At 39.8% G+C, this 24,302-nt stretch overlaps 1 protein-coding gene and 1 long non-coding RNA gene across 6 annotated transcripts in view; one reads left to right on the top strand and one right to left on the bottom strand.

The window, feature by feature from the left end:
• Nucleotides 1-24,302, top strand: part of NCKAP5 (NCK associated protein 5) — a 588,725-nt gene that overhangs the window by 213,161 nt on the left and 351,262 nt on the right. For all 5 annotated transcript variants that reach the window (XM_043525276.1, XM_043525274.1, XM_043525277.1 and 2 more), the window contains one exon: nt 1,899-1,972. In XM_043525276.1, the coding sequence (XP_043381211.1) occupies nt 1,899-1,972 (74 nt within the window). The remainder of the gene's footprint in view (nt 1-1,898; nt 1,973-24,302) is intronic.
• The window catches only part of LOC122462374, a 355,548-nt gene that overhangs the window by 88,810 nt on the left and 242,436 nt on the right, over nt 1-24,302 (bottom strand). The window lies entirely within an intron of this gene.

Here is a 24,302-nt window from a genome sequence, read left to right as displayed (position 1 = left end):
ATATGCTAGAACATTTCATCATATCCTCATTGTAGAAATCCTGCCAATAATACTATTCCAATTGACTTAACCATCAGGCCCCCTCTATGTTGTAGTGTTGCCAGAGGCGAAATTGAAGAAACCTTCTTTACTGTAGACATAATTGCAGTTAAAAATGTACAGTAGTGTGTGCAAAATTTATTTTGGTAATCACATGATTATCTTTTTGATTGTATGCTACTCAGTTTTTCACAAGCAGAAATAGGTGTTTGTGGATCATGATTTTTATACTTACATAGCTGTAATTGTATATTAAGTTGTTTTTAATTTAATTTATTTCTTTTGTTGTCGTTTAAATCCATAAATTATTAAAAGCTTAGCTGTATTCCTGAGAACCGTCTATTCTCACCCAACGCTAAGCCCTATAATGTTACACAATTGCTTAGAACAATTTCGGTCCTGGAAAATAAAAACTACATTAGATACATAAAATATGATGGTTGAGTTTTTGTGACATTTATTGTCACCTTGTGGAGAGATGGGATAATGTACTGTCCCCGTTGTAATACCACCTTCCATTCCTGAATTATTAAGATAAATGGCTGAACAAAGACCAGCCATTACGCAACAGACACACACAAGCAAATAATACTAGACAAGCAACAATAGTACACAAGGATATAGTCTATGATGGGGCTTGCCAGTGAGTCCATAAAAAGAAGAACCTTTGTCTCCAGAAACCCAAGTTGGAATTTTCATTAGATGTTGCCCGTGAATCATATTGTTGATAAAAACAATGAGGAGTCTGGTGGCACCTTAAAGACTAACAGATTTATTAGGGCATAAGCTTTCGTGGGTAAAAAACCACTTGTTCAGAGGTGTGGAGTGAAAATTACAGAAACCAAATCACTCCATGCCTCTGAAGAAGTGTTTTTTTACCCACAAAAACTTATGTAAAAACCAAGTAAATCTGTTAGTCTTTAAGGTGCCACCAGACTCCTCATTGTTTTTGTGGATACAGACTAACATGGCTACACCTCTGATATTGTTGATAGTCTGTTAAATTAAAAGTACTATGGCTGTACTGAAGCCACTGCCATAATAACACAGCATATTATGCTATATGTTATTCTGTGGGATCTTTCTGAAACATTTTATGTAAGTATCACTCTAGAGTTACTTTCATACTGGAAAGTTATTTTTCTATTGCTGAAGTAAGTGTTTCTCTAGAGAAATAAATTATTTCTTTAAAGAACAGACAAGATTCTTTCAGCAATAGAAAAATAATTGATCAGTGATTTTTGTTCTGTATCTGAAATTCCACCTGATGAAAAGTACAGAAGCTTTCGTGTGGCTGATAATATCATACTGTTACCGCACCTGAAAAAGTTGAACTGAAAAAGGATCCTGGAGCTGAATTGGTTTGATATTCAAATTCAGTTTTTGAGGTAATATTTTTCCAAACTGTGATGCAAGCAACAAAATAAACATTTGGGTCAAATCATGGTTGCCCAGCAGACATAGATTTATGCCAGAAACCACAAGACCTGAAGAGAAAACATTATCCACCCCAACTCTGACCAAAAATCTACCACCAAGAGACTTGGAGGAGAATTCTGGACATAGTGTGCAGGTGCATGCATATACATACCATGGCCTACCATGACACCTATGCATCTTCCCCAATAATTTCTGCATATAACAATTGGCTTTATAAAGGGTTCTTCTGGCTCGAATATAAGCCTCCATTAATGTTGCTTTTTTATGTCAATGTAAGTTTTATGTGTTGTAGGTTTCCATTTGGTCCTTAACCCTCACATAGTATCTCTGTTAGTTAATCAACATTTTACAAATGTTATAATAAATAAATAAATATAAATATATATATGAAAAAAATATGTTGATTCTTTTCTTTTTAGGAATATATGGACTCAAATAAATACATAGAGCATTTAGTAACTCAGCTAGAAGAGCAACGCTGGAACCTATGGAGGCAAGTGCAATTTATATGCATATATTTGTTTTGGAAAGAGATATGATATTCCATAGGTTTTGCTGCTGACTTTAGATAATATGGACAGGTGTTGAACTTCCAAATCTGCACTTCTGTTGAGACGTAACTCAAAAATACCCACCCACAAATATTAAACTCTCACATGACTTTTACCACAGATGAAATAACTCAACAGTGCACCACACAGAAAGTCGTCACTCTAGCAGTGGAATCATAGCCGTGGCCTGTCAAGATTGTTAAATATGTCTGCAGGTATCCCTGTGTGTGGAAATACTCTGTTTTCCAAGTATTTGCTACGCTTATCCCTGCTTAGAATTATTGTCAGTATCACTGGAGTGGGTGAACCAGGCAGTTTGGTCTCCTTGAATATGGGGGTCTCTTTCAAATGGAATGTGAAAGGAAGAAACATAAGTGACCATGAAGTGGTGATAACATGGCAACATAAGACATTCAGAGTTTTAAAACCCAAACTAGCAATGGTTAACAAGCCTGCTGCAATGAAAGGTTGTCTCTCTCACCAACAGCAGTTGGTCCTATAGAAGATATTACCTCACCCACCTTGTCTCTTCAATGAAAAAGAGGCAGTCTTGATGCTCTAGTAAGTATTTTCCATATCTCCTGCTTTCACATCATTACCACTGGATGTCCAGACCCAATTTGCATATCTATAAAGTGATGATTTACATATGCTAATATATACCTAGTGGGGATTTCTGCTCCACCTTTATCAACTGAGAAATGTACACGAGCACTTGAAAATCCCATTGAATTCTGTGTGCTTAGGCAAGTTGGATGCAGAACTTTGAAAATTCCCTTGCATGTGTTTGCCTTAGAAAATATAATCTACTCATAAGTTATCAGTTCACCTAGTTCTGCTGCAATAAAGTAGCTATTCAATTCTAAATACATTTTCCCTATGTGTGCCTGCAACTTGATTGGATAGCTTTACTTGGATGGTTTTACTGAAGCATTCCCAATGATGCCAGATTCCATGGCCCATCCCCATTATGTAAGCCATACTACTGTGCATTTTTTGCATCTCTCTAAAGTTATAGAAATGTCATTCATAAAAGTGACAACTTGCAACATGAATGGTTCTGGTGCTGTATTGTTGTTTCTGAAGAACTGTGCTCTGCAGGTTATCCCAGGGCTGCCCTGTTAAGAAATGGTACAAACATCTCAAAAGGCTTTTTCTCTGATTTTTTTTTTTTTTTTTTTTGGTCTCAACAAATCCTATTTAACTTTAGATGACTTATTCCCTCTATAAGTGGATGACTTATTTGATCAGATTTTTATTAGTCTGTGAAGTTACACCAGTTTTTTTATTTATGTAGATTTGTAGTTGTTACACATTACATGTGATAACTAAGTAGCTATAGGAAAACACTTTGCAGTTCACTGTACAATTTCTGAGCATCCATTATCTCACATTTTTATAGGTATAGGGGCCAAATTTAATATCTGACGTAACTCTACTGGGAAGCCACTGGAATTTACCAGGGATGAAACTGATGGAATATTTACCATCCGTATATTTTTGTATGCAATATTTGATTATTTTTTCTTGCTGCATATAGAAGGTTCATGAATCTGAGAAGTCCTCCATTAAGTTTGCAGACAACTATAATTTAATTTTCTCAAATTAGTTAAACCAATGCACCTCAGATCTGATCTCAGGAGAGGAATAATTAAGTTCTTATGATTTTTCAGTTGAAAACCCTGTATACTCAAAAAAGATGGATTTTCACATTGCTTGATATAGCTCTGATGAACATTCCTGTCCTCTGGGATATAAAATTGGATTAAAATAACATTTTTGACATGGGTTTAGCCTCATTTAAAGCTAGACTACAAAAGTTTATGGACATTTAGTTCCCATTTTCTTTTAAAATTGAATTATTATACCAGAAGAAACAAGGGTTTTCATGTAAAATTACAGTATTCAGTAAAATGCATTTGATTAAGAATGAAGGTTAACAGTAGCATTATATCTGAATAATAATATGGTGAATAAATGGAAATGAATAGTACAATAAAGAAAATGGAAAAACTCCTTGAAAACCAGCAAATATATAAGGACTTTATTGAATTGAGAACTGACATTCAGCTAGTACTGAAAACTGAATGTTCTTTGCAGAGTTAAAGTCAGCACTTTCTTTTTATTATTATTTACAGAGTAACATTGGGATAAAAACTTAAGAATGACAATGAATACTATAAAAAAATCCTCTCTGGTTTCGATAGACTATCTTGAATGCTTTATTATAGTTTTAAAAGAGAGAAATCTGTAATATGCTCAGGATCATGGGAATAGCTCATGCTATACAAGAGCAGTACTAGATTGTCTAGAGTCAGACAGATGCCCTAATAAATCAGCACAGACCACTTCTTAGACTTCATTATGCCCTTGATTTGTGGCTGCCACAATTTTAACCTATTGGGTCATTGGGCATTGAACCTGACATTGAACAATAGCCCCCAGTTTACTCTAGGGTAGCTAATAAAAAAGACAGATACAAATTCTGAACATTTAGCTCCTTCAACATTACTTACAGCCTGGGCTAATTTATAGCAACCAGTTTGAGACAGAAGAGACTAAAACTGATGGTACAGTGCTCCTATAGAATGTCTACGGTACCACATGTACAACAGCAAACTAAAAGGCACTTAATTAGATGTGGGAGCAGAAATTTCTTTTTCTTCTCATTTTACAGAGCTTGATATATTTTACTTTCTTCATGTGGCATAGCCATCTGTTGTGGAACATAGAAATTTATTGCTCTAATCATACTCCCAAGAGGACCGGTTATGTTTAGGTCATGTTTCATAGCATGCTACTATAATAGACCTCCAGATTTTCAGTTTCTAAAGAACTTCAGAAGCATAAGCACAGCTACCTCAGCAGTGTCTGAAAGTACAGCTGTTTGTGACCACCACGGTTTTCTTACGCTAAGAACCTTAGAGGGCTTATTGTTATATGAAGAATTAAGACAGCAATAGAGGTAGAAATTCATTGTCTGAAACAAGATACATACACACACTCACACACTAGTAGCTGAAAGCCCGCGCTGTCACTCAGGTGTAATTTGTAAAGTCACGTGCGTAAGAAAAGACAAAAATATCTGGGAACTTAAAAATTACACAGTAACAGACTGTGAATCCAAGTCATGATTGAACCTGCTGATATTCTAAACAAAAACTATCATCCTTGTAGCTGTTTCCAGCTCTTCACACTGACTCAGACATTCTTCAGTGTGATGCTTGAGGTTTCTGTGTGTGCTGATTGTGTTGCTGTGCTGGGAGAGTTGTGTTGATTTGTGCAGGTGCTGAATGAGCAGTATATGCTGTAGAGAGGAGCTATGTATGTATGGGGTTATAGTGTGTGCTGCTTGCAGAGGTAGCGGGTGAACTTTGGGGCAAGTGGGCCTTAGAAGGGGGAAAAAAATAGAAAATGCCTGGTCATCTGGGTAACCTACCTGGGCCCTGGAGTCGGGGGCAGTTGCGCCACTGGGGCATGTGAAAACTGGTCCCTGAACTCTGAGCCTGGACTGAAAGGGTGGGACGAGTAGAGTCCTCTAAAGAGCTGTGCACTAACTGCCTCCTGTAGGCCCTGTTGGCGTGCTCTAAAAGGTACCTAGGGTGCGTAAACGCAGTCCTGTTTGAAACGTGACTACATCAACTGCATAGGTGTAATTCATAAATCAGAAGGACTGAGAACTTAAAAATTGGATGGTAACAGATCGCAAAACCCGGTGACGATTCAGTCTGGTTGTATGCTGAACAAAAAAAGCCCTCCACCATGCTTATCGCTGATTCCATGGCTTCACAGTGATGCTACAGACATCGTAGTCTTCAGAGTGACACACACAGCGACAACCCTGGAATCTTATTTTTTGAGGTGGGGTTTCTTTTTTTTTTTTTAAAAATCTTTATGGTTTTTTGTTTTGTTTTTGCTTTTCTCTGGCTTATTTGGGAAAAGAACAGACAGTAACGCAAATTCAACGCTGATGTAACTCCATTGAAGCTATTTTAGTGGTTACATAGTAATGAATTTGTCTCAGTAGATCAACATGCACTGGAACATTTGGGATTATTTTAGGGTTTATTCCCCCCTCCCACTCCATCATGGTCCTATAAATAGTATCAAAAATTTGGACAGAAAAGATTTTTTTCTCTGCACTGGTATTTTCTCACGTAGTCAACCAGTGCTGTTTCATATTTGGATAAATTTTATTTACTCTATATAATTTTAAGGGCAGAATAATATGAAGAAATAATTGGAAAAGTAAGGGTTTGCTCCTGCAGTCTTTGCTCAGTGACCTCAGTAGGGAGGTTTGCCTCAGTAACATCAATGTAATGATTGCAACAGTAGATCTTAATTTTAAATTATTGACATTGTAGTTCACTTTTTTCCTTAACAGAAAAAAGAATTGGTATTGAAGATAGTATGCTTTTCCAGGTATAAAAGGGTCTGCTCCTGTACCCGCTAACGTCCCGGAGAATTTTATTATTGACTTCAATGGAACCAGGATTGGATCTTGGTCCCAGAATTTTTGGTAGTGTTGGGATGTTCTAGACTTCACAGAGAGTACAATCAGGAAACAAAACAAAAGCCAAACATATATACTACAGTGATGTAAAACCCTGAGAGATGGAGAGAGAGACAGTATATGGACTCCATGACATTTTTCTAAGTACAAGTTTTAAAAAAGAGGCTTTCTTAAAAAACTTTGCTATGCTTTCATCTAAAGTATTAGCACGTCTCTATGCTCATGGGTTGAATGCTTGTAAACTAAGGAGGTGCCAAGTATTCATCAGGTTGCTTTTGCTGTAATCATAAACTTCCACTGGGAGATCTTAATTGGTAACAAGTAAAATTGCTCTGCAAGAATTCTTAATGGTGAACACAGATTAAAGTAACAACCGTGATTCGTTTTAAACTGCTTGACTAGAAAAGGACTAATCTTTTGGGAATATGATGCACGGCAAACAAATGGAAAACCCTGTGTACTGTCTGATGTTAAGGCAGGGCAGGCTTTGACAAAAATAGCTAATGCTGTAGCAACAGAACAAAGGCATACTCCGCACACATTTCTTTTCCTGTGGGGTCTCCCTGTAGCTTGGCTGAGTAGAACTAACATTAAAGCAGACAGAATCTTGGGGATCTTCATAATTTTAATCCCACTTTAAGTCTTCCTGTAAGATTTCCAAATGTTAGCTATATCTTCCAGCCAGTGATGTTGAATGGGATTTCCTTTGGAATCCATCATTGTTGCCCCTTGGTCATCTGGCAGAGATCTTCGCAAAGAAATGCAAAGCTCTCCTCTCCACTGTCTCCATATGAGGAGAGATTAAAAAGACTGGGATTGTTCACCTTAGTAAAAAGATGACTAAGGGGAGGATATGATAGAGGTCTACAAAACCATGAATGGTGAGGAGAAATTGAATAAGGAAGTGTTTTTTACCTCTTCATTTAACACAAGAGCTAGGGGTCACCAGGGCTTTATTAATGCAGGGGCTTTAGGGGCTGCAGCCCAGGGCGGCGGGCTAAGGGAGCTGGGGAATGAGGCCCGCTGCTTCTTTTTATCTGTGCCATGGGCTGGACACTGGTCCCTGAGCCTCCGAGCCCCACCCCCCGGGGGGATGGAGCCACGAGTGCCAGCTCGCCGATGTGCTCCTGTGGCCCCTAGGCGAGGGGCATTCAGGGAATCTCTGAGCACTGTCCCCGCCCCTGGCACCAGCTCCACAGGTCCCATTGGCCAGGTATCTCTGCCGAGGGGCTGCACATGCTGGCCACACTAGGGAGCAGAGCAACGTGGAGCCAGGGCAGGCAAGGATCCTGTGCCGCCGACCAGGAGCCACCCGAGGTAAGCGCCTGCACCCCGCACCCCCTCCTGCATCCCAACCCCCTACCTAGCCTGTAGCCCCCTCCTGCACCCGAACTCCCTCCCAGACTCCACACCCCCACCTGCACCCCAACCCCCTGTCCCAGCCCTGAGCGCCTCCTGTACCCAAACTCCCACCCAGAGCCCACACCCCGAACCTCCTGCTGCACCCCAACCCCCTGTCCCATCCCTGTCCCCACCCCAGAGGCCCCCCCAGCTGAAGCTGCACCCCCTCCTGCACCCCAATCCCCTGCCACAGCCCTGAGCCCACTCCCCCACTTCAAACTCCCAGAGGCCCCACAAAATCTATTAGCCCCAAGCACACAGGACAGTTAATCCGGCCCTTGGAGTCACCCAATGAAATTAATAGGCAGCAGCTTTAAAACAAACGTAAGTAAGTACTTCTTCACAAAACACACAGGCAACCTGTGAAACTCATTGCCGGGGATGTTGAGAAGGCCAAAAGTATAACTGAGTTCAAAAAGAATTAGATAAGTTCATGGAACATAGGTCCATTAATGGCTATTAGCCAAGATGGTCAGGGACACAACACCATGCTCGGTGTGTTCGTAAACCTCTGACTGCCAGAAGCTGGGACTGGACAACAGGGGATGGATCATTCGATAAATAGCTCTGTTCTGTTCATTCCCTATGAAGCACCTGGCATTGGCCATTGTCGGAAGACAGGATACTGGGCTAGATGGACCATTGGTCTGACCCATTATGGCCATTTTTGTTCTTATGTGTTAGTGGCTCAGTATTCTACCTACTCATGCTTCCAACACCTGCCAGTGGATAAAGACAGAATAAAATGCAATTTTAAGATGCCAGGCACATATACCTAAGTTGCTTGTTTTTGTCAAATTATTTAATAGCCATGTTCCTTCAAGTCCAGGACAGTGCTAAATCTGAGAACGCATTAGATTTGTAAATCTGAACATCATGTGGTACAAACACTGACACATTCCTTTTTTTTAAGGGAAATCTTTACAATCCTGCAGTGAGGTATGAGACTGTAACTGAGGGCAGAATTTGGCTCTTGGTATTCATTTGCATTATCTGAGTAGCTGCCAATTAAAATAATTAAATAACATTTTTTTCTACTTACATTTTGTGTGGTTTCTGTGGTTCATTATAGTAATGAACTAACAGAACTTGATTGAATGAAACTTACAGAGCAGACAAATCTTGCAGTTTTTTTCCAACACTGCTGATAATGCCTCAGTCCTAAAATACACCATGTGCTTTATTTATTATGTGAACTCATTTCTTCCATGAACCAGCATTTGTAATGTGGGCTTGAGAGGGAAAGTCTTTTGAGAACATGTCTAATATTTGATCAAATGTATATTTCTCTAGATCAGAGTAAATTTGGATGATTCAATGAACAGGGAATATGTAGCCACTAGGTCATTAAAAAGCACTACTATTGCATTATCTGTGAATTAAGCAGGCGTTCTTCCTTTCAATCTCTGGTACAAAGCCCTGTGTCATACCACAATTTTAAAAAGGGTCTTCTCCATGATTTTAAACTAGTTAGGTCGGTATTGTGGATAACTGGCAGATAGAAAAAGGAGGCATTTTATTGGCTACATCTTATTGTATGACCTAAGAGATCACAGAATGCAGTGAGATAATCCATTCTCCTACAGAGATATACATTAAAGAGGACAGCTCTCTGAAAAGCAAGACACACAATAGGAGACTGTAAAAATAAATTCAGTGACCGCACTAAATAGGTAATGGGTTAAAGATTACAAATGTACCAAACTACACAGATCCTATACAGTACATAAACATGAACTCTTTAAACAACATTAGTCTGATGAAGAAGACTAGAATGCTTACGTATTGGCTAAAGGGGGTAAGGAAAAACAGTTCAGTGCTTGTTTAATATTAATATTATTTGTCTCAAAGTACCACTTAAATCACATTTAAACTAACAACATTACAGTGGATACCTTTTGAAAAGTTAGCACCTATTCAAAAGATGTTACTATTGTATCAGTGTTCCTTCGTGTACTGTATATAGAGGAAATATCTCACAAACTGATAAAAAATTGCTACCGGGTTAGTCATTTACTTAAGTGCAACTACTGTATCAGATTAAGAAATTAATATCTCTTTAAACCAACAAGAAATTGTTACAGTAAATTATATTTGTTTTGATGGAGCGTTTTCTAAATTAATTTTACTTATTTTAACAAAGCACAGCTTGATGTTCTGTAGTACATAAGAAATATGAGGCAGTGGCTATGATCATTACACAATACATGCAAAGCAAATATTAATTTCTAAAAGACTGTAGATCTTGTCCAGCACTCCTCACTCAGGGAAGGCTGATGGCAGTGTCAACTGGAGTTTTGCCTGAATAAGGAGTGAAGTATTTAAGTCATTAGGAAAGGGATTTTGAGCTTTCTCTGTACAAAATATTTTCCGTATCATCAAATTGCTCTGTATGTATACTATACAATCCCAGTTTAAAATCTTAAATTTGACAGAAAGAGCTTAAGAACACTATGTAATTGTTCCATATGTTCACAATTCTAAAACTAAAGAAATTAGCCAGTGCTTAATCTAAAAATATTTTAAGAAAATTGTATAATGAATTAGGTTGGGGTTTTTTTGCACAGATGTATGGCTGTCTTAATAACAGACTGCCTGAACCATGAATTGATTCATTTCTGAAATTAAAAAATAGAGGCCTTGAGCAAAATATATTCCTTAGATTTATTTGGCGGAATAAAGATCATAAATGTTCCCTACTCAGTTGAAAGAAGAAAACTCCAGCCGAGAAGAGTGTGGAAGGTCTACTTGACATATGGATGTTTGTTAAATGTAAAATGTATGAACAGCCCAGAGTGAATGCTCCCCATTTATATGCTGAGAAATGAAATGTATAATCTTGGAATGGTTCACTATTTATTTTACATTTTTATAAAAATGAACTTTTTGTGTATTCAGATGGGCTTCTTTCTTTAGTTGGTATTTAGGGTTAGAAGAATTTGGGAATTCATTTTACCTGATCCCATCTGTTTAAGGCAGATGGTTATTGTCTGGGTCTCCTGAACTATGCACTGTGGTTCAGTTGGAGGGCACTAGGCACAGCATGTATATATATACAACTGTATCACTGCATGGGTGAAATGTAGGTCTACAAAGAGGAATGTCCCCTTTGGAAAAATATTGGAGCACATGCTAATCTGAAAATCTGTCTCAGCTTTGGGTTCTGGTACTGAATCAGGTCATTAACGACAATTTACAATACATGTAGATGCTGCATTACATGTTGAGCTTGTGAGGCTTCTGTCAGGTTAGCAAGCTCTTTTTTAAAAAATAAAATGCTCTCCAAACTTATTTCAAGGCAAGTGGAAATTAAATACAAAATAGCACATAGAAATGTTTGTTTCTCCATTCTCACTAATGGCTATCTTTTGCCATGCTTTTTTTATGCTGAACTGTACTTTACTCCTCAAATAGTCCCATTGATCAAGGAACAGTGAGTGACAGGACCTGACCCAAGATCTTGAATAATTATGTAGTCTGAGCCTCAGATAAAACAAGTGTATCTTTAAATGTACAGGTTTCAGAGTAGCAGCTGTGTTAATCTGTATTCGCAAAAAGAAAAGGAGTACTTGTGGCACCTTCGAGACTAACCAATTTATTTGAGCATAAGCTTTCATGAGCTACAGATGAAGTGAGCTACCGATGAAGTGAGCTGTAGCTCACAAAAGCTTATGCTCAAATAAATTGGTTAGTCTCTAAGGTGCCACAAGTACTCCTTTTCTTTAAACGTACATACTCTCTCTTACATATAAAGCATGTGGGATGGATTCTGGTCTCAGTTACGCTGGTGTAAACCTGAATAATTCCATTAAACCCAGTGGAATTACCCTAGATTTATAAGTGTAAAAGAATCAGAATCTGGACCTATATAAACAGCCTATTATATTGTAGTATAGTATAGAAATATGTGTGGCAGATAGGCTAAGTCTGTGGAAACTTCAGTGACAGGTTTATCTCAAGTGGCTTTTTTTTTCTTTCTTGTCATGTGGGGAGAGAATACATAAAAGTGAGAATAGGATTGCAGAAAAGCATGTGTATTGTCTACCGTGAACTTAGATGTGTTATTTTCTTTGGAATTCTTTGAGGAAATATCCTAAATTAGTCATTTTACTCAAGAAACTTATGAAATAAGTTGGAGAGCCCAGTGCAGCCCAGTTTTCCCTATGCAAGCTATAAGTCATTAACACTAATTCAATAGGATCTACAAGGCCGCCTTTCTGGTCACCATCAAATTTTGCACCGCCTCATGGCACCCTTTTTCGCCATTTCAGAAGGAGGCCAATGACTGAACAAGCATGGAGGGAGAATAATTCAATCACCTCTAGGAGGAGAAGGACCCAGAAAGCCCTTCCAAGGCTATATTGAATCACACTCTCTGAGCTATGTGGAGAAGCTAGCACTGCTGCTACCAGGCCATTGGGTAAACAGGACTTTGGTCTACCAATCTTTCCCTGCAAACTGGCTTCATTTATAGAAGATAAATTCAATAACCTAGCTTAGCATATCTGTTTGATTTTATATTGCACCAGCATTGATAAAGTTTGTTCCATCATTATTATTGATTATCATTTACATTAAAGTAGCACCTAGAGATCACAACTGAGATCAGGGTCCCATTGTGCTAGGCCATGTTCATACTTACAGAGAGAGACAATGTATGTCCCCTGGCCCCAAAGATCTCACAAGCTAGATAGGCAAAGGGCAGGAGGAAGGGAATAGTAGTATGCCTATTTTACAGATGAACAACTAAGTCATATAAAGAGAATAGGTGACCGAATTCATACAGAAAATCTGTGGCTAAATCAAGAATTGAACTCAGAACTCCTGGGTTTCAGTCCAGTGCTTTAACCTCAAGAACATCCCTTCCTTCAAGTCACAGTGTTGTGCCCTGTCTGCCTCATCTTAGAGGATGTGGTTAGTTATCAGCTACACTGATAATATGTAGCACTTTTAAATTTTCTAGGCTTAAGGGTATGTTTATACTTCATTTTACAACACACAGCAGGAAGTCTCAGAGCCCAGATCTACAGACTAGGGCTCACACTACAGTGCTAAAAACAGTGGTGTATGTAGACATTGCACCTTGAGCTGGGTCATGGGTTCTGAAAACTACCCTGTGCTCAGGCTTCAGAGCCTGAGCTCCAGCTCAAGCCTGAATGTCTACACTGCCATAGTGCTAGCCTGCAGGGATTTCCCAACACCCTCCACACCCAGTGGTCAACCAGTTACATACAGTATTGCCAATTTAGTTGTTGGTTGGAAATTTGAATAGAAATTGAAACATTAATACACACTTTGAAAGCATATACAGCAGTGGTGGGCAACCTGCGGCCCGCAGGCCACACGTGGCCCATCAGGGTAATCCACTGGCGGGCCACAAGACATTTTGTTTACGTTGACGGTCTGCATTATGGCCACCCACAGCTCCCAGTGGCCGCGGTTCGCCATTTCCGGCCAATGGAAGCTGTGGGAAGCGGCACGGGCTGGCCACTGCTTCCTGCAGCTTCCATTGGCTGGGAATGGTGAACCGCGGCCACCGGAAGCTGCGGGTGGCTGTGCCTGTGGATGGTCAATGTAAACAAACTGTCTCATGGCCCGCCAGTGGATTAGCCTAATGGGCCGCATCCACCACTGATATACAGCATATGATAAAATACGTGTACCTGAGACAGCATAATGTGTTTGAAAAGTATGAACAAAGACTAGCTTTCTCATACAGCTGTTGTTTATGACAATGTCAGTGCATTTGTTTCAGCTACATTGTCCAACCTAAGAATTTCAAATTACGATTTGTAAGCAAGGTCTGAATGAGCTCTCCCCTGATAGCTAGTGATGAGCCAGGGGGTAGGTGGAAAGGCTTCAGGACCTGACTGTATTTACATGAACACACCTACTCTTCCTAGGTATCCGGCAGACAGAGCTGTGTTGTCTAAGTGATCAATTTTGGCTGGTGCCAGGTTACAAATCACTTTAGTATTGAATGCTGGGGTAATCAAATGTTATCCTTATTTCAGAACTGGGCTTAGCCTGCCTGAATGGCGGGGGACGGGGGGTGTCTCCCTCAGTGCTTAATTTGTGCTACAACTTGCCAGAGCTGAGCCCTGGGACCTCTGGGCTTGCCACATCAGTTATGAAAGTAACAAATTTTCTTGAGTTCCTGTACCTCTTTCATTACAAAATAAGCACCCTCAACTGAACTCACCTCACTAAGCAGGGGGGTTGGATGCCAGATCCCAGTGGGGAGAGAGAGGGTGGGGCACAGGTGTTTTGGTTGGTGGTGTGGGCTCTGCCTAAGAGTCACAGGCACTATTTGATCTGCCTCTCTCCCCTGTTTAAAGATAGAGCTGATTAGGCTCTGTAGGGAGTCTTTTGGTTTAAGTGACCACTAGAGCTGAACTCACTGATAATCAGGTCTAAGTACTTAGACCTGCTGTGGGACAGTGTTTCTGTTGAAGAAATTGCCCAGCCTGCAGTAGCAGTGAGGTTCCTCACTGAGAGCTGGGTGGAACCTCAAGAGACCAACTTGCAGAGGTCACAGTGACAGGTGGTAGCAGGAGGTGATGGTGCAGGGCCATTGGGGACAGAGCAGTGGAGTAAATGGTGGGACGACAAACAACATCGGCCAGAGTGAGCAGCCAGAGTGAGTGGTGAGTGGTTGGAGGAACGAGCAAGATGCCTTCTTCCTTGCCCCTCCCCACCTCCCGCAGCTCCCAACTACGAGTACAGTGTGGTGGAGGGAGAAGGGAGGGACACGTCAAAGGAGCATTTGTTTGTTGGATTATATTTTAGTGACTTTGCTCCAGAATGCTAGATTTGTGATTGGGAAACTTATATAAATGTACATTTCCTAGGGGGCTAACATTTTAAAAATGCATTATTTGCCAGTGTTATTATCTCACATTGCCACTAGTTCAAGAGGTTGTTATCTTGGGGAGTTTCTGTACTAAACTTTATTATTATAATTCATTTTTATGTAAGAACAGCCATATTGGGTTAGACCAGTGGTCCATCTACCCCAGTATCCTGTCTTCTGAATGAGGTAAATGCCAGGTGCTCCAGAGGAAATGAACAGAACAGGCACTCATTGAGCGATCCATCCCCTGTCGCCCATTCCCAGCTTCTAGTGAACAGAGCATGGTGTTGCATCCCTGCTCATCCTAATAGCCATTGATGGACCTATCCTCCATGAACTTATCTAGTTCTTTTTTGAACCCTGTTATAATTTTGGCCTGCACAACATCCCTGGCAAAAAGTTCCACAGGTTGACTGTACATTGTGTGAAGAAATACTTCCTTTTGTTTGTTTTAAACCTGCTGCCTATTAATATCATTGGGTGAGCCCTGGTTCTTGTGTTAAGTGAAGGGGTAAATAACACTTCCTCATTAACTTTCTCCACATCAGTCAAGATTTTATAGGCCTCTATCATATCCCCTCTTAGTTGTCTCTTTTCCAAGTTGAAAAGTCTCAGTCTTTTTAATCCCTACCCCTAATCATTGTTGTTGCCCTTCTCTGTACCTTTTCCAATTCCAATATATCTTTTTTGATATGGGGTGACCAGAACTGAACACAGTATTCAAGATGTGGGCATATCATGGATTTATATAGTAAAAGTGTAGGAGCTTGATTTGGCAGACTGATCAGCCAAGCCAATACTGACAACCTACATGAAAAGGCTTCAAAACACCATGCCTCTGGACAGCATCAACATGCAGAAAGTCTTATAAGCCAGTCACTGTCAAAGCAAATTTTAGAAGTACTTAATGAGGCTGTTAAGAATGCTGGAGATATAACTCAGGTTATGTGAACCAACATGGCTGTCGCATCATACTTTCTGTTTAAGCAAGAGATACCACACACTACAAACTGGAGGCCAATGTTAAGTGCATTGTCACTTGTTAATCCTGAAGTTGGACACTGATCCCAAACAAGACTGGCAAACGCTCACTATCTTTCTGCAAGAAACTCAACTAACTGGCTAGAAGCATGTGGCGCAACAGTGAAAGACTCAGCAGTCGAGAACGCAAAGAACTCTCTCACTACATTCAAAAAATGTGCATGCATGGCTGAGGAATGTACTAGTGCAAATAGACATCAAGTATTAAGTCACTGAGTATGTTATTTTGATGTCCGTGGTAGGCCAGTAAATGTCCGTGGTAGGCCAGCATTCTAGATGTTCAGGTTATAGAAGACACATCAGATGCATCTGTGATATCTTAGAAGAGTTAAATGCTTGAAAATTGAACCCCAAACTGATGGCCACTTGTGCATTTGATGGAGCTGCAAACTTCTCTGGAAGACATAGTGGTGTACAAGCTTTCCTCAGAGAAAAGTGTAACCTTATCTCTCCTAAACACACTGCAGAGACCATTTACTCCAACTAGCACTAATATGAGCTGCAGAATCTTCAAAAGACATTTAAAAACCGATAAATTGAATGGCTTTGTCATACTCACTTTTCAGCAAGAGTCCAAAAGGACTGAATGTCTTGAAAACAAATAGAAGATACACTGGGACTGAAGTTCAAATTAGTCCAACCTGGGAAAACTTGCTGGCTTTCTCATGAGTGATCTTTGGCTGTTGTCTCAAAATTACTGCACCATTATTACTGGCTTTAGAAAATATCTACGGACATAGGACAGATCTAAGTAGTGCAGCTGGTTGACTACTTTTGCTACAAAGTTCAGAGAAGACTATTGCCATTCTCTCTCTTGTTAGTCTACCGTTAAAACCACTGGGGTCATTAAACAATGCCATCCAAAAATCTGCTATAACAGTAGTAGATCTTTGTCCAGCAATAGAAGCTACCCTTGGATCAATCAGAGAGATATCCATTGAAAACGTATTGGAAGAAGCAAAGACTTCAACCCAGAGGTTGACAAATGAAGGCACTTATACTGAATCCTTAAGTGGAGAGGACAAGAAGTGTTTGTTAAGCCAGCTGAAAACGTACACAGACTTGATTCTTATAAATCTACAATAGCGATTTCTGGATTCTACTCAACCACTACGTCTTATAAAACACCTACAGTTGAGTAGAATGAGGCACTACCAGCAATGGAGCTGCTATGTGATCAGGACAGAGTAGAGAATTTTGAATACAGAATGGAATATCCTACCACAAACGAATGAAGATTTAACTTCAACTTCTTCTTTATCATCACTCGTGGTTCGACCCAATCTTTGTTCTGTGTTTCCTAGGATGAAAGAAATAGGAATTCATCTATTGCTACTCCCAGTCACAGCAGCTATAGTTGAGTGTTTTTTCCTCATTGAATAGAATTTTGTGCTCTGAAAGAAGTCATCTTCTGCCTGATCATGAACATACCATGAGGGACTGGAAGTAACAGACACACAAGAAGCCACCAAATATGAATGCACTGCATTCGAGAAGTTCATTAACAGAGTTGTGCAAAATTATAACGAGAAACCATGAAGGATGTAGTGTACCAATGTACTTCATAGTAGGCTTGAGTAGCCAACTTTAATTTGTGTGATGAGTTAAAAACATAAGTTAAATCTAATAAAATGGTCGTAAAACATTTTTCAGTTTTTACTGTGGAGCCATACAACCTACCTTCACCCACACAGTCTCACCCCCTTGGCCCTCACCGCCTCTGTAAATTTGAACACACCCCCTAATTTCAATTCCTGGGGGAAACACTGCTAGCCTGAATCTGTAACCTGGACTCTGAGAGTCTCTGCAACAGGTTTTAAAACACAATGTAGCCATACCCTAAGGTATGTCTACACTGCAATTGAACACCTGCGGCTGGCCCATGTCAGCTGAGCCAGGCTTGTGGTGCTGAGGCTATGAGGCTGTAAAATTGTGATTTAGATGTTTGGGCTCAGGCTGGAGCCCGAGCTCTGGGACTCTGAGAGGGGGCAGAATCCCAGAGCCCAGGCTGAACCTGAATGTCTACGTTGCAATTTTGGAGCTCTGTAGCCCAAGCCAGCTGACAAGGGCCAGCTGTGAGTGTTTAATTAAAGTGTAGACATAACCTCTGATCTGTTGCTAGCTTCATCCAGGCCACTCATCTGGTGTCTTGTTTAGCTTCGCTGCTGGGTGTAATGGGGGATAGGAGAATTTGGGGATAGGAGAACTTGGCTCAGGATGATTTAAGATCATTATCCTATTCTGGATACAAGATTCCTTTAATTCTGAAAAATTTGGCTGACTTCCTGCCTCCACATGTTAAATATTTAGACCCAAGATACATTTTCTATAAGTTGTGTGTGTTGTATGAGACCTTTTTATGTTAAGGAATGATATTTGTCATGACTGTGCTTAATATTAAAATGGTGTTGTCATGCATGTGGCAACTCATATCAGGGTATATGGTCCATTTGCTAGTCAAGTTTTTAAAATCAGGAATAAATTCCAACAGATTCTGCTTCGGGGGAAAAATTCATGGACTGATAGTGCAAACCTGTGTAAACATTCTTGAAATTGATCCCACAAAGGGCAAGGTTTCAATTATAAAGCCGTATTCATCAGGGTGTTAACAACATGAGCAATTTTTTTTCTGTTTGATTCACCTTGGTCCTGAATTTGCAAACCTTTGCTCATGTGAACAGGGGTGCTGGATCAATTTTTATAGTGGGGTGCTGAAAACCATTGAACCAAACTGTAAACCCCATATATAATGGAAACCACAGACTCATGCTAGCTCAGCTCCAGCTAGCATGCCAAAAATAGCAGTGTGGACATTGCAGTTCCTGAGTCCAAGCCTATCCAGCCACTTGGGTCCAAGCTCAGGTGGCTAGCCTGAGCTGCTGCCAGTGTCATAATGTTCACATTGCTATTTTTAGCATGTTAGCTCAAGCCGAGCCAGCACAAGTCTATCTATCAGGGCTAGGAATCACACCTCCCAGCTGCAATGCAGACATATCCTAATAAGTCCCTGCTCATGCAATGCAAGATTGTCCTAAGTGCTTCTAAGGTAAATTAAATCTGTGTAGTGAGGTCCCGCATAGACTTGATGGACTCCACTCTGGGTGGCTAGGGAGGGGAGATCTCCCAACACATGCCCTCTGAGGCTATATCCACACTGCAAATGGGGATGTAATTTGCACCTTGTGTAGAAATATCCACCATGCCTGCTCACTAAAAATAGCAGTGAGGATGTGGAGGCATGCGGCACATCCCAGGCAATGCAAATACATCCCAGGAGGCGAGGCATGCTTGTAAAGTTTGTGCCAAAGCCAGTGTTGTTGGGTCCTCACTGCTATTTTTAGCAAGCTAGCATGGGCATGTCTACATGAACTGCAAATTGCTCCCCAGGTTCAGATGTAGTCTGAGAACCAGATCCATTAACAAAGTTTCAAACACTTTGAAACTGTCCTTTCCTTTCCGCAAAGAATACTTCGTTAAAATGCCTGAGTTATTGGCCAAATGCTTCTAGTAGACATGGACATGCAGAATTTCCCTTCACTTATATTCTCTGAATGTGGATCTTGGCAGGATTTGGGCCATTACTGAGACATTTTTTGAAAATACAATTGGAACCCACTTGTAGGGTCTGCTCCAACTCCCAATAAAATCAGTATCAAAACTCCCATTGACTTAAATGGGAGCAGGATAGTGCCTATTGGCTTGATCCAATGTCCACTGAAATCAATAGGAAGATTTCAAATCATTACAATTCTAGTTATATATGGCCTTGTCTACACGGGAAATTGACCTCCATAGCTATAGCAGAATAAGGTATTCCACAGTATCTATTCTGGAATAGCTCCCCCTATGGACACTTTATAAAAGTGACTTTTATTCCAGAACAGAGTCTCCACAGTGGGACCTATTCCAAAATAGCTATTATAGAATAGCTCATTCTGCAATAGGTATGCTGGTCAATTCCCCTGTGTAGACAAGTCCATAGTGAACCTGTGCATATGAGGTCTGAACCAAGAGAGTGCTCTGTTCTCCAAGTTCCCACTAAATGAGTGTTAAGGACTTCCTACATATCTCAGGTTCAGACTCAGAGTGAAAATAATTTATTTCCCCAATGACTTCACTATATGAGATTTCTAATCTACTCCAATATAATTAATTTTTGGAGTTCTAGGAATTAACTGTTAGTAACCTGTGGGCATAATACCTGAAAGTCGAGTAAATGAAAATTCTGTTTCACTCCTGTGTAAGTAGAGTATATAAATCATTGTTAAAAAGGACAAGAAGTGTGTTAAATTTAGTAACTGTTTGTTAGTTTTTTTCAGACTTTTAATAAAAGAATGTTTCAGATGCCTCTCCCCCCCTCTCCCCCCCCCGTAAAGCCTTTCTTTATGATTAAATAGTCATAGTGATATTATTAATTACAACTGAACTACTTCTTTCCTGATCTGGCTGCCTATTGGATTTATTTTCAAAGTATTTCTACTTTGAAAGAGATATGGAATGAGTTGTGGATGATAGTTAGCTGAATTTAGAAACACCAGGCCTGATTCCAATCTCACTCCAATCAGTAACCTCACTGATGCTGATTTCACACTGGGGAAATTTAGGAACATAGTGGTGGGCCACACTGGAACTGACCCATGGTCCATCTAAGTCCAATGTCCTGTCTTCAATGGTGACCTGGTGCTTCAGAGGAAGGAACAAAAATCCCAAACTGGACAATTATTGAATATATCCTTACCAACAGTTGTATCTTTCCATGTGAAATCTTTCTTATTCCTTATATGTTAAACTAGAGTTACTTGGTTTTACATTTAGTCTAAAGGGTTCTGAAATATGAGCTTTGCCATCAATGTTCTTAAAAGTGTGCTCTATGATCTACTAAACATTTATGTTAGATAAAAATTGATTCAGGGGCAAGAACCAATTCAAGATGTGGTATATGCACCTATACGCCCTAGAGTCACAAACTCATATACACATGAAACTCAGATACACTATTAGTCTTGCAAACAGAAGAGGCAGACAAGGAAGAACAGCAGCTCAGTGATCAGGAGCAAAGTAGTTTAATTTGCAGAAAAATATTTTTGAGTTCTTGTTGTAAGTTGTAGAAAAATAATGTAGTTCTGTTTTTAGTTATGAAATGTTGTGGTCATAGATTCACAGCCCATTCCTCCTCTACTGACTTCAGTGGATGCAGGATTGGGCTCTAAATAGTTAAACACTTATCAAAGATTTATTTAGATTGGGTAGTATTGACTAACCACATTTTTATTGTGGATGGCAATACTGTAAGATTATCCAAATACTGGTATGAACTACCGGTATATAGAAGCTTCACTGGAATTTTGGGAAAGCAGGATTGGGCAAATGTAGGCAGAGCTTGGAAAGAAATGCAAACTAAGAAAGTTCCATGCTCTATGACACTGTATTTAAAAATCCATAATTTAGAGATAAAGACAGTGGACTAGTACAGCAGTTCTCTCACACACATCTTGCATACACATCTAAACCTCCAAAAGTAATTGGGCTTTGCAATTTTAATCAATGCAGTTATACAGGAATCGTTTGCTGATACTATAGTTTAAATGAACATATATACTAGCCACCTGACTGTGGGCCGTGTACTATCAGTGCTATGCATACCATAGCTTGAATACCACTAGTTTAGAATATTATAACAAGTATATAGGGGCTTCAAAGGATTAGATTTTTATCAGTAAATGGCAGTAAAAGTCTACTTCACCACACACACACACACACACACACACACACACACACACACACACACACACACACACACACACACACACACACACACACACACACACACACACACACACACACACACACACACAGTGATGGAAAAATATTTGCATTGATAATAATCAAAATCTACAGATAGGCAAAGTAAGAAAAATGCTGCTCGACTACCTGTTGAGTTTGAGTGAAGGATGTTTACTTTGTATATTTTGATGTGATGTTGACAATTTGTGTGTTGACATTTTATAGAGCTTTAATTTTTTAAATCTGAATTTCTCCTGTTATTGTTTGAGCCCCTGATAATTTCCCAGACCTGTGAAAATTTAAATAAATATTAAAAATCCTTTAAAATAAACATTGATCTTATTTGCTAAAATTATATATAAAAATGTAAAAATCGAATGCTACCAAGATAAGTATATGGTCTTCTGCTGTCACTTACATGCTAAGATGAAACCATATGTGGCAAGTACAATGTCAAGGTGAAACTGAAATGCTTATTTTCAAGCAAGGGACATTGGTAACTGTGATAGCATTTTATTGCAGTGATGTTATTTCTATTATATAAAAAGCTTAAGGTACTTTATGTTCAGTCATTAAAATTGATGGCTATTGACTGAATACAGGGAAAGTTGTTCACTGTGATTCCACTCGCAATTAAGCAACTGCATGACTTCAGTGTGGGTACCTAGGTCTTGACTTCAATGGGACTACTCATGTGCTTACAATTATGTATATGCTTACATGTTCTGCTGAATAGTGGCTGTCTGGGACATTACAGACTAGCAAACACATACAGTAGGTATGTCTCTAAACCAATTAGAATGTAGTAAACCAGAACTTGCTTCCTTATCTTTCTAATGGTCCTTTGCCATTTCCTTTCTGACTTCAAATTTGGGATTACTTCTGTTCAGTTTATACCTACATTTCTGTCCCCTTCATTCTAGTAGCCCTTTCCTCACATTCTGTTACTGCTTCATTAACTTTTGCTTGCATCATAGCTTTCTTCATCTTAGTATATCCAAAAAAGGATTTCTTTCTAATTTCTAAGGAAAGCAGTCTTTACCAAAATGCCAAAACCATGAGTTCCATTGTGATGATATATGAGATACTGACCGCTAAGCTCACCAAACAGGGGTTTGGCTAGAACAGCTTCCCTGTCTCATTGTGTTTGATCATCTTAATTAATTAGCCTCTTACAGTTTGTATGGCAACTTCCACCTTCTCTGTATGTGTATGTATATATATATCTTCTTACTATATGTTCCATTCTATGCATCCGATGAAGTAGGCTGTAGCCCACGAAAGCTTATGCTCTTATTAATTTGTTAGTCTCTAAGGTGCCACAAGTACTGTTCTTTTTGCCTCTCTAGTTGTTTTCTGATTATATCTCGAGCTCCATCAGTTCTCCCTGTTTTGTGACACCTAACACTTTAGCTAATTAAACTGTAGAAAATCTACCCCACTTCTCCTGCTTTCCCTACAAATCAGTCTTTCTCCCTGAAATTTGACCATTGTGCCTTTTGTACTGCGATATAGCACATCTACCTAAAATAACTTTTAGAATTTATTCATAAAGGTTGGAGTTTTAAACATATATTGTAGTTGTCTGCGTATTACAATAGTCTAAAGTTTTTTTGTTGTCTAAATTTTGTAAGGGAGTAACTCATCCATCCAGTAGTGTGACTGGCACAGATCCCATCTGGCATAATTGTAACCATTTATCACTTTTCTGATAAATAATTCCAGCAGAATGGGCCAAGACCTTTCTACCTGGGTGAGTGTTTGCCAACTTTTCAGGATATTTTGAAAGGCATCTATTTATTCATTATATATTTCTGAATATTTAAGACTACATTTTTTTATTCTTTGCACTTGTATAGTCACAAAGTAGTTTAAAAAAACAACCAAACTGACAAACTGTGTAGCTCTCTTGTTTAAGAAGTACAGAAGCACAATAGTTTGCACCATCGATTTCCCCCTTTAAGCCTGAAAATACTGAACTTGTTTTATATTCTTTATTAAGAAAATATTGGCTTTGCAAGTGTATTTCGAGTGTAGTAGTGTAATATACTAAAGTGCTTCTTCAAAGAAATTACATGTTCCCCAACTTTAACACTGTAGTCAAAGTCACCTATTAAAGCCTTGACTACCCAAACAAAACACATTGATTTAAAAAAAAAGTGCACTGACTTGAAGCTAGTTCTGAGTGTCACTGATCTGTTGACAGTTTTAATGTGTAACTTGCCCCTTACAACACTTTTTGTTTTTTCCGAGGGGAGGGAGGGAGGGAATGGCACATCGCACGCTGGCCTGCTTGTTCAGGGCTAACTGATAACCAGGTTAAGGTAACTGCGTGTTTAGTTTATTAGCAGCAAGCGTTTGGCCAGGGGGACCAAGGGCAAGGGTGGGCTCCCTTGTCGTACACCGGGGGATGGGCAGGGCTCACAGCTCTCCCGGAGCCTGCCTCTCCAAGTGTCTTGCCTTTCAGGCACCCAGTTCGCAGCAGACAATAGAAGCCCGCACTCTTCCCTGCCTCCCTCCCCTACCCGGGCTCGCCTAACCCCTGCTGCAGGCGCGGATTTGTCAGAGCCATTCAGTTGAGACTGATTATGATTGCAGCAGATGGGCTGGATTTGACAGCCCCGATCCGAAGCAGTTCCGCGGGGGCCGGGGGAATTAGCAGGCCCCGGCCGCGCCGCGG

The sequence above is a fragment of the Chelonia mydas genome, chromosome 11, assembly GCF_015237465.2.
Source record: "Chelonia mydas isolate rCheMyd1 chromosome 11, rCheMyd1.pri.v2, whole genome shotgun sequence".
NCBI classification, from domain to species: Eukaryota; Metazoa; Chordata; order Testudines; family Cheloniidae; genus Chelonia; species Chelonia mydas.
The sequence above is the reverse complement of the archived record's forward strand: the minus strand, read 5'-3'. Positions and strand labels throughout refer to the sequence as shown.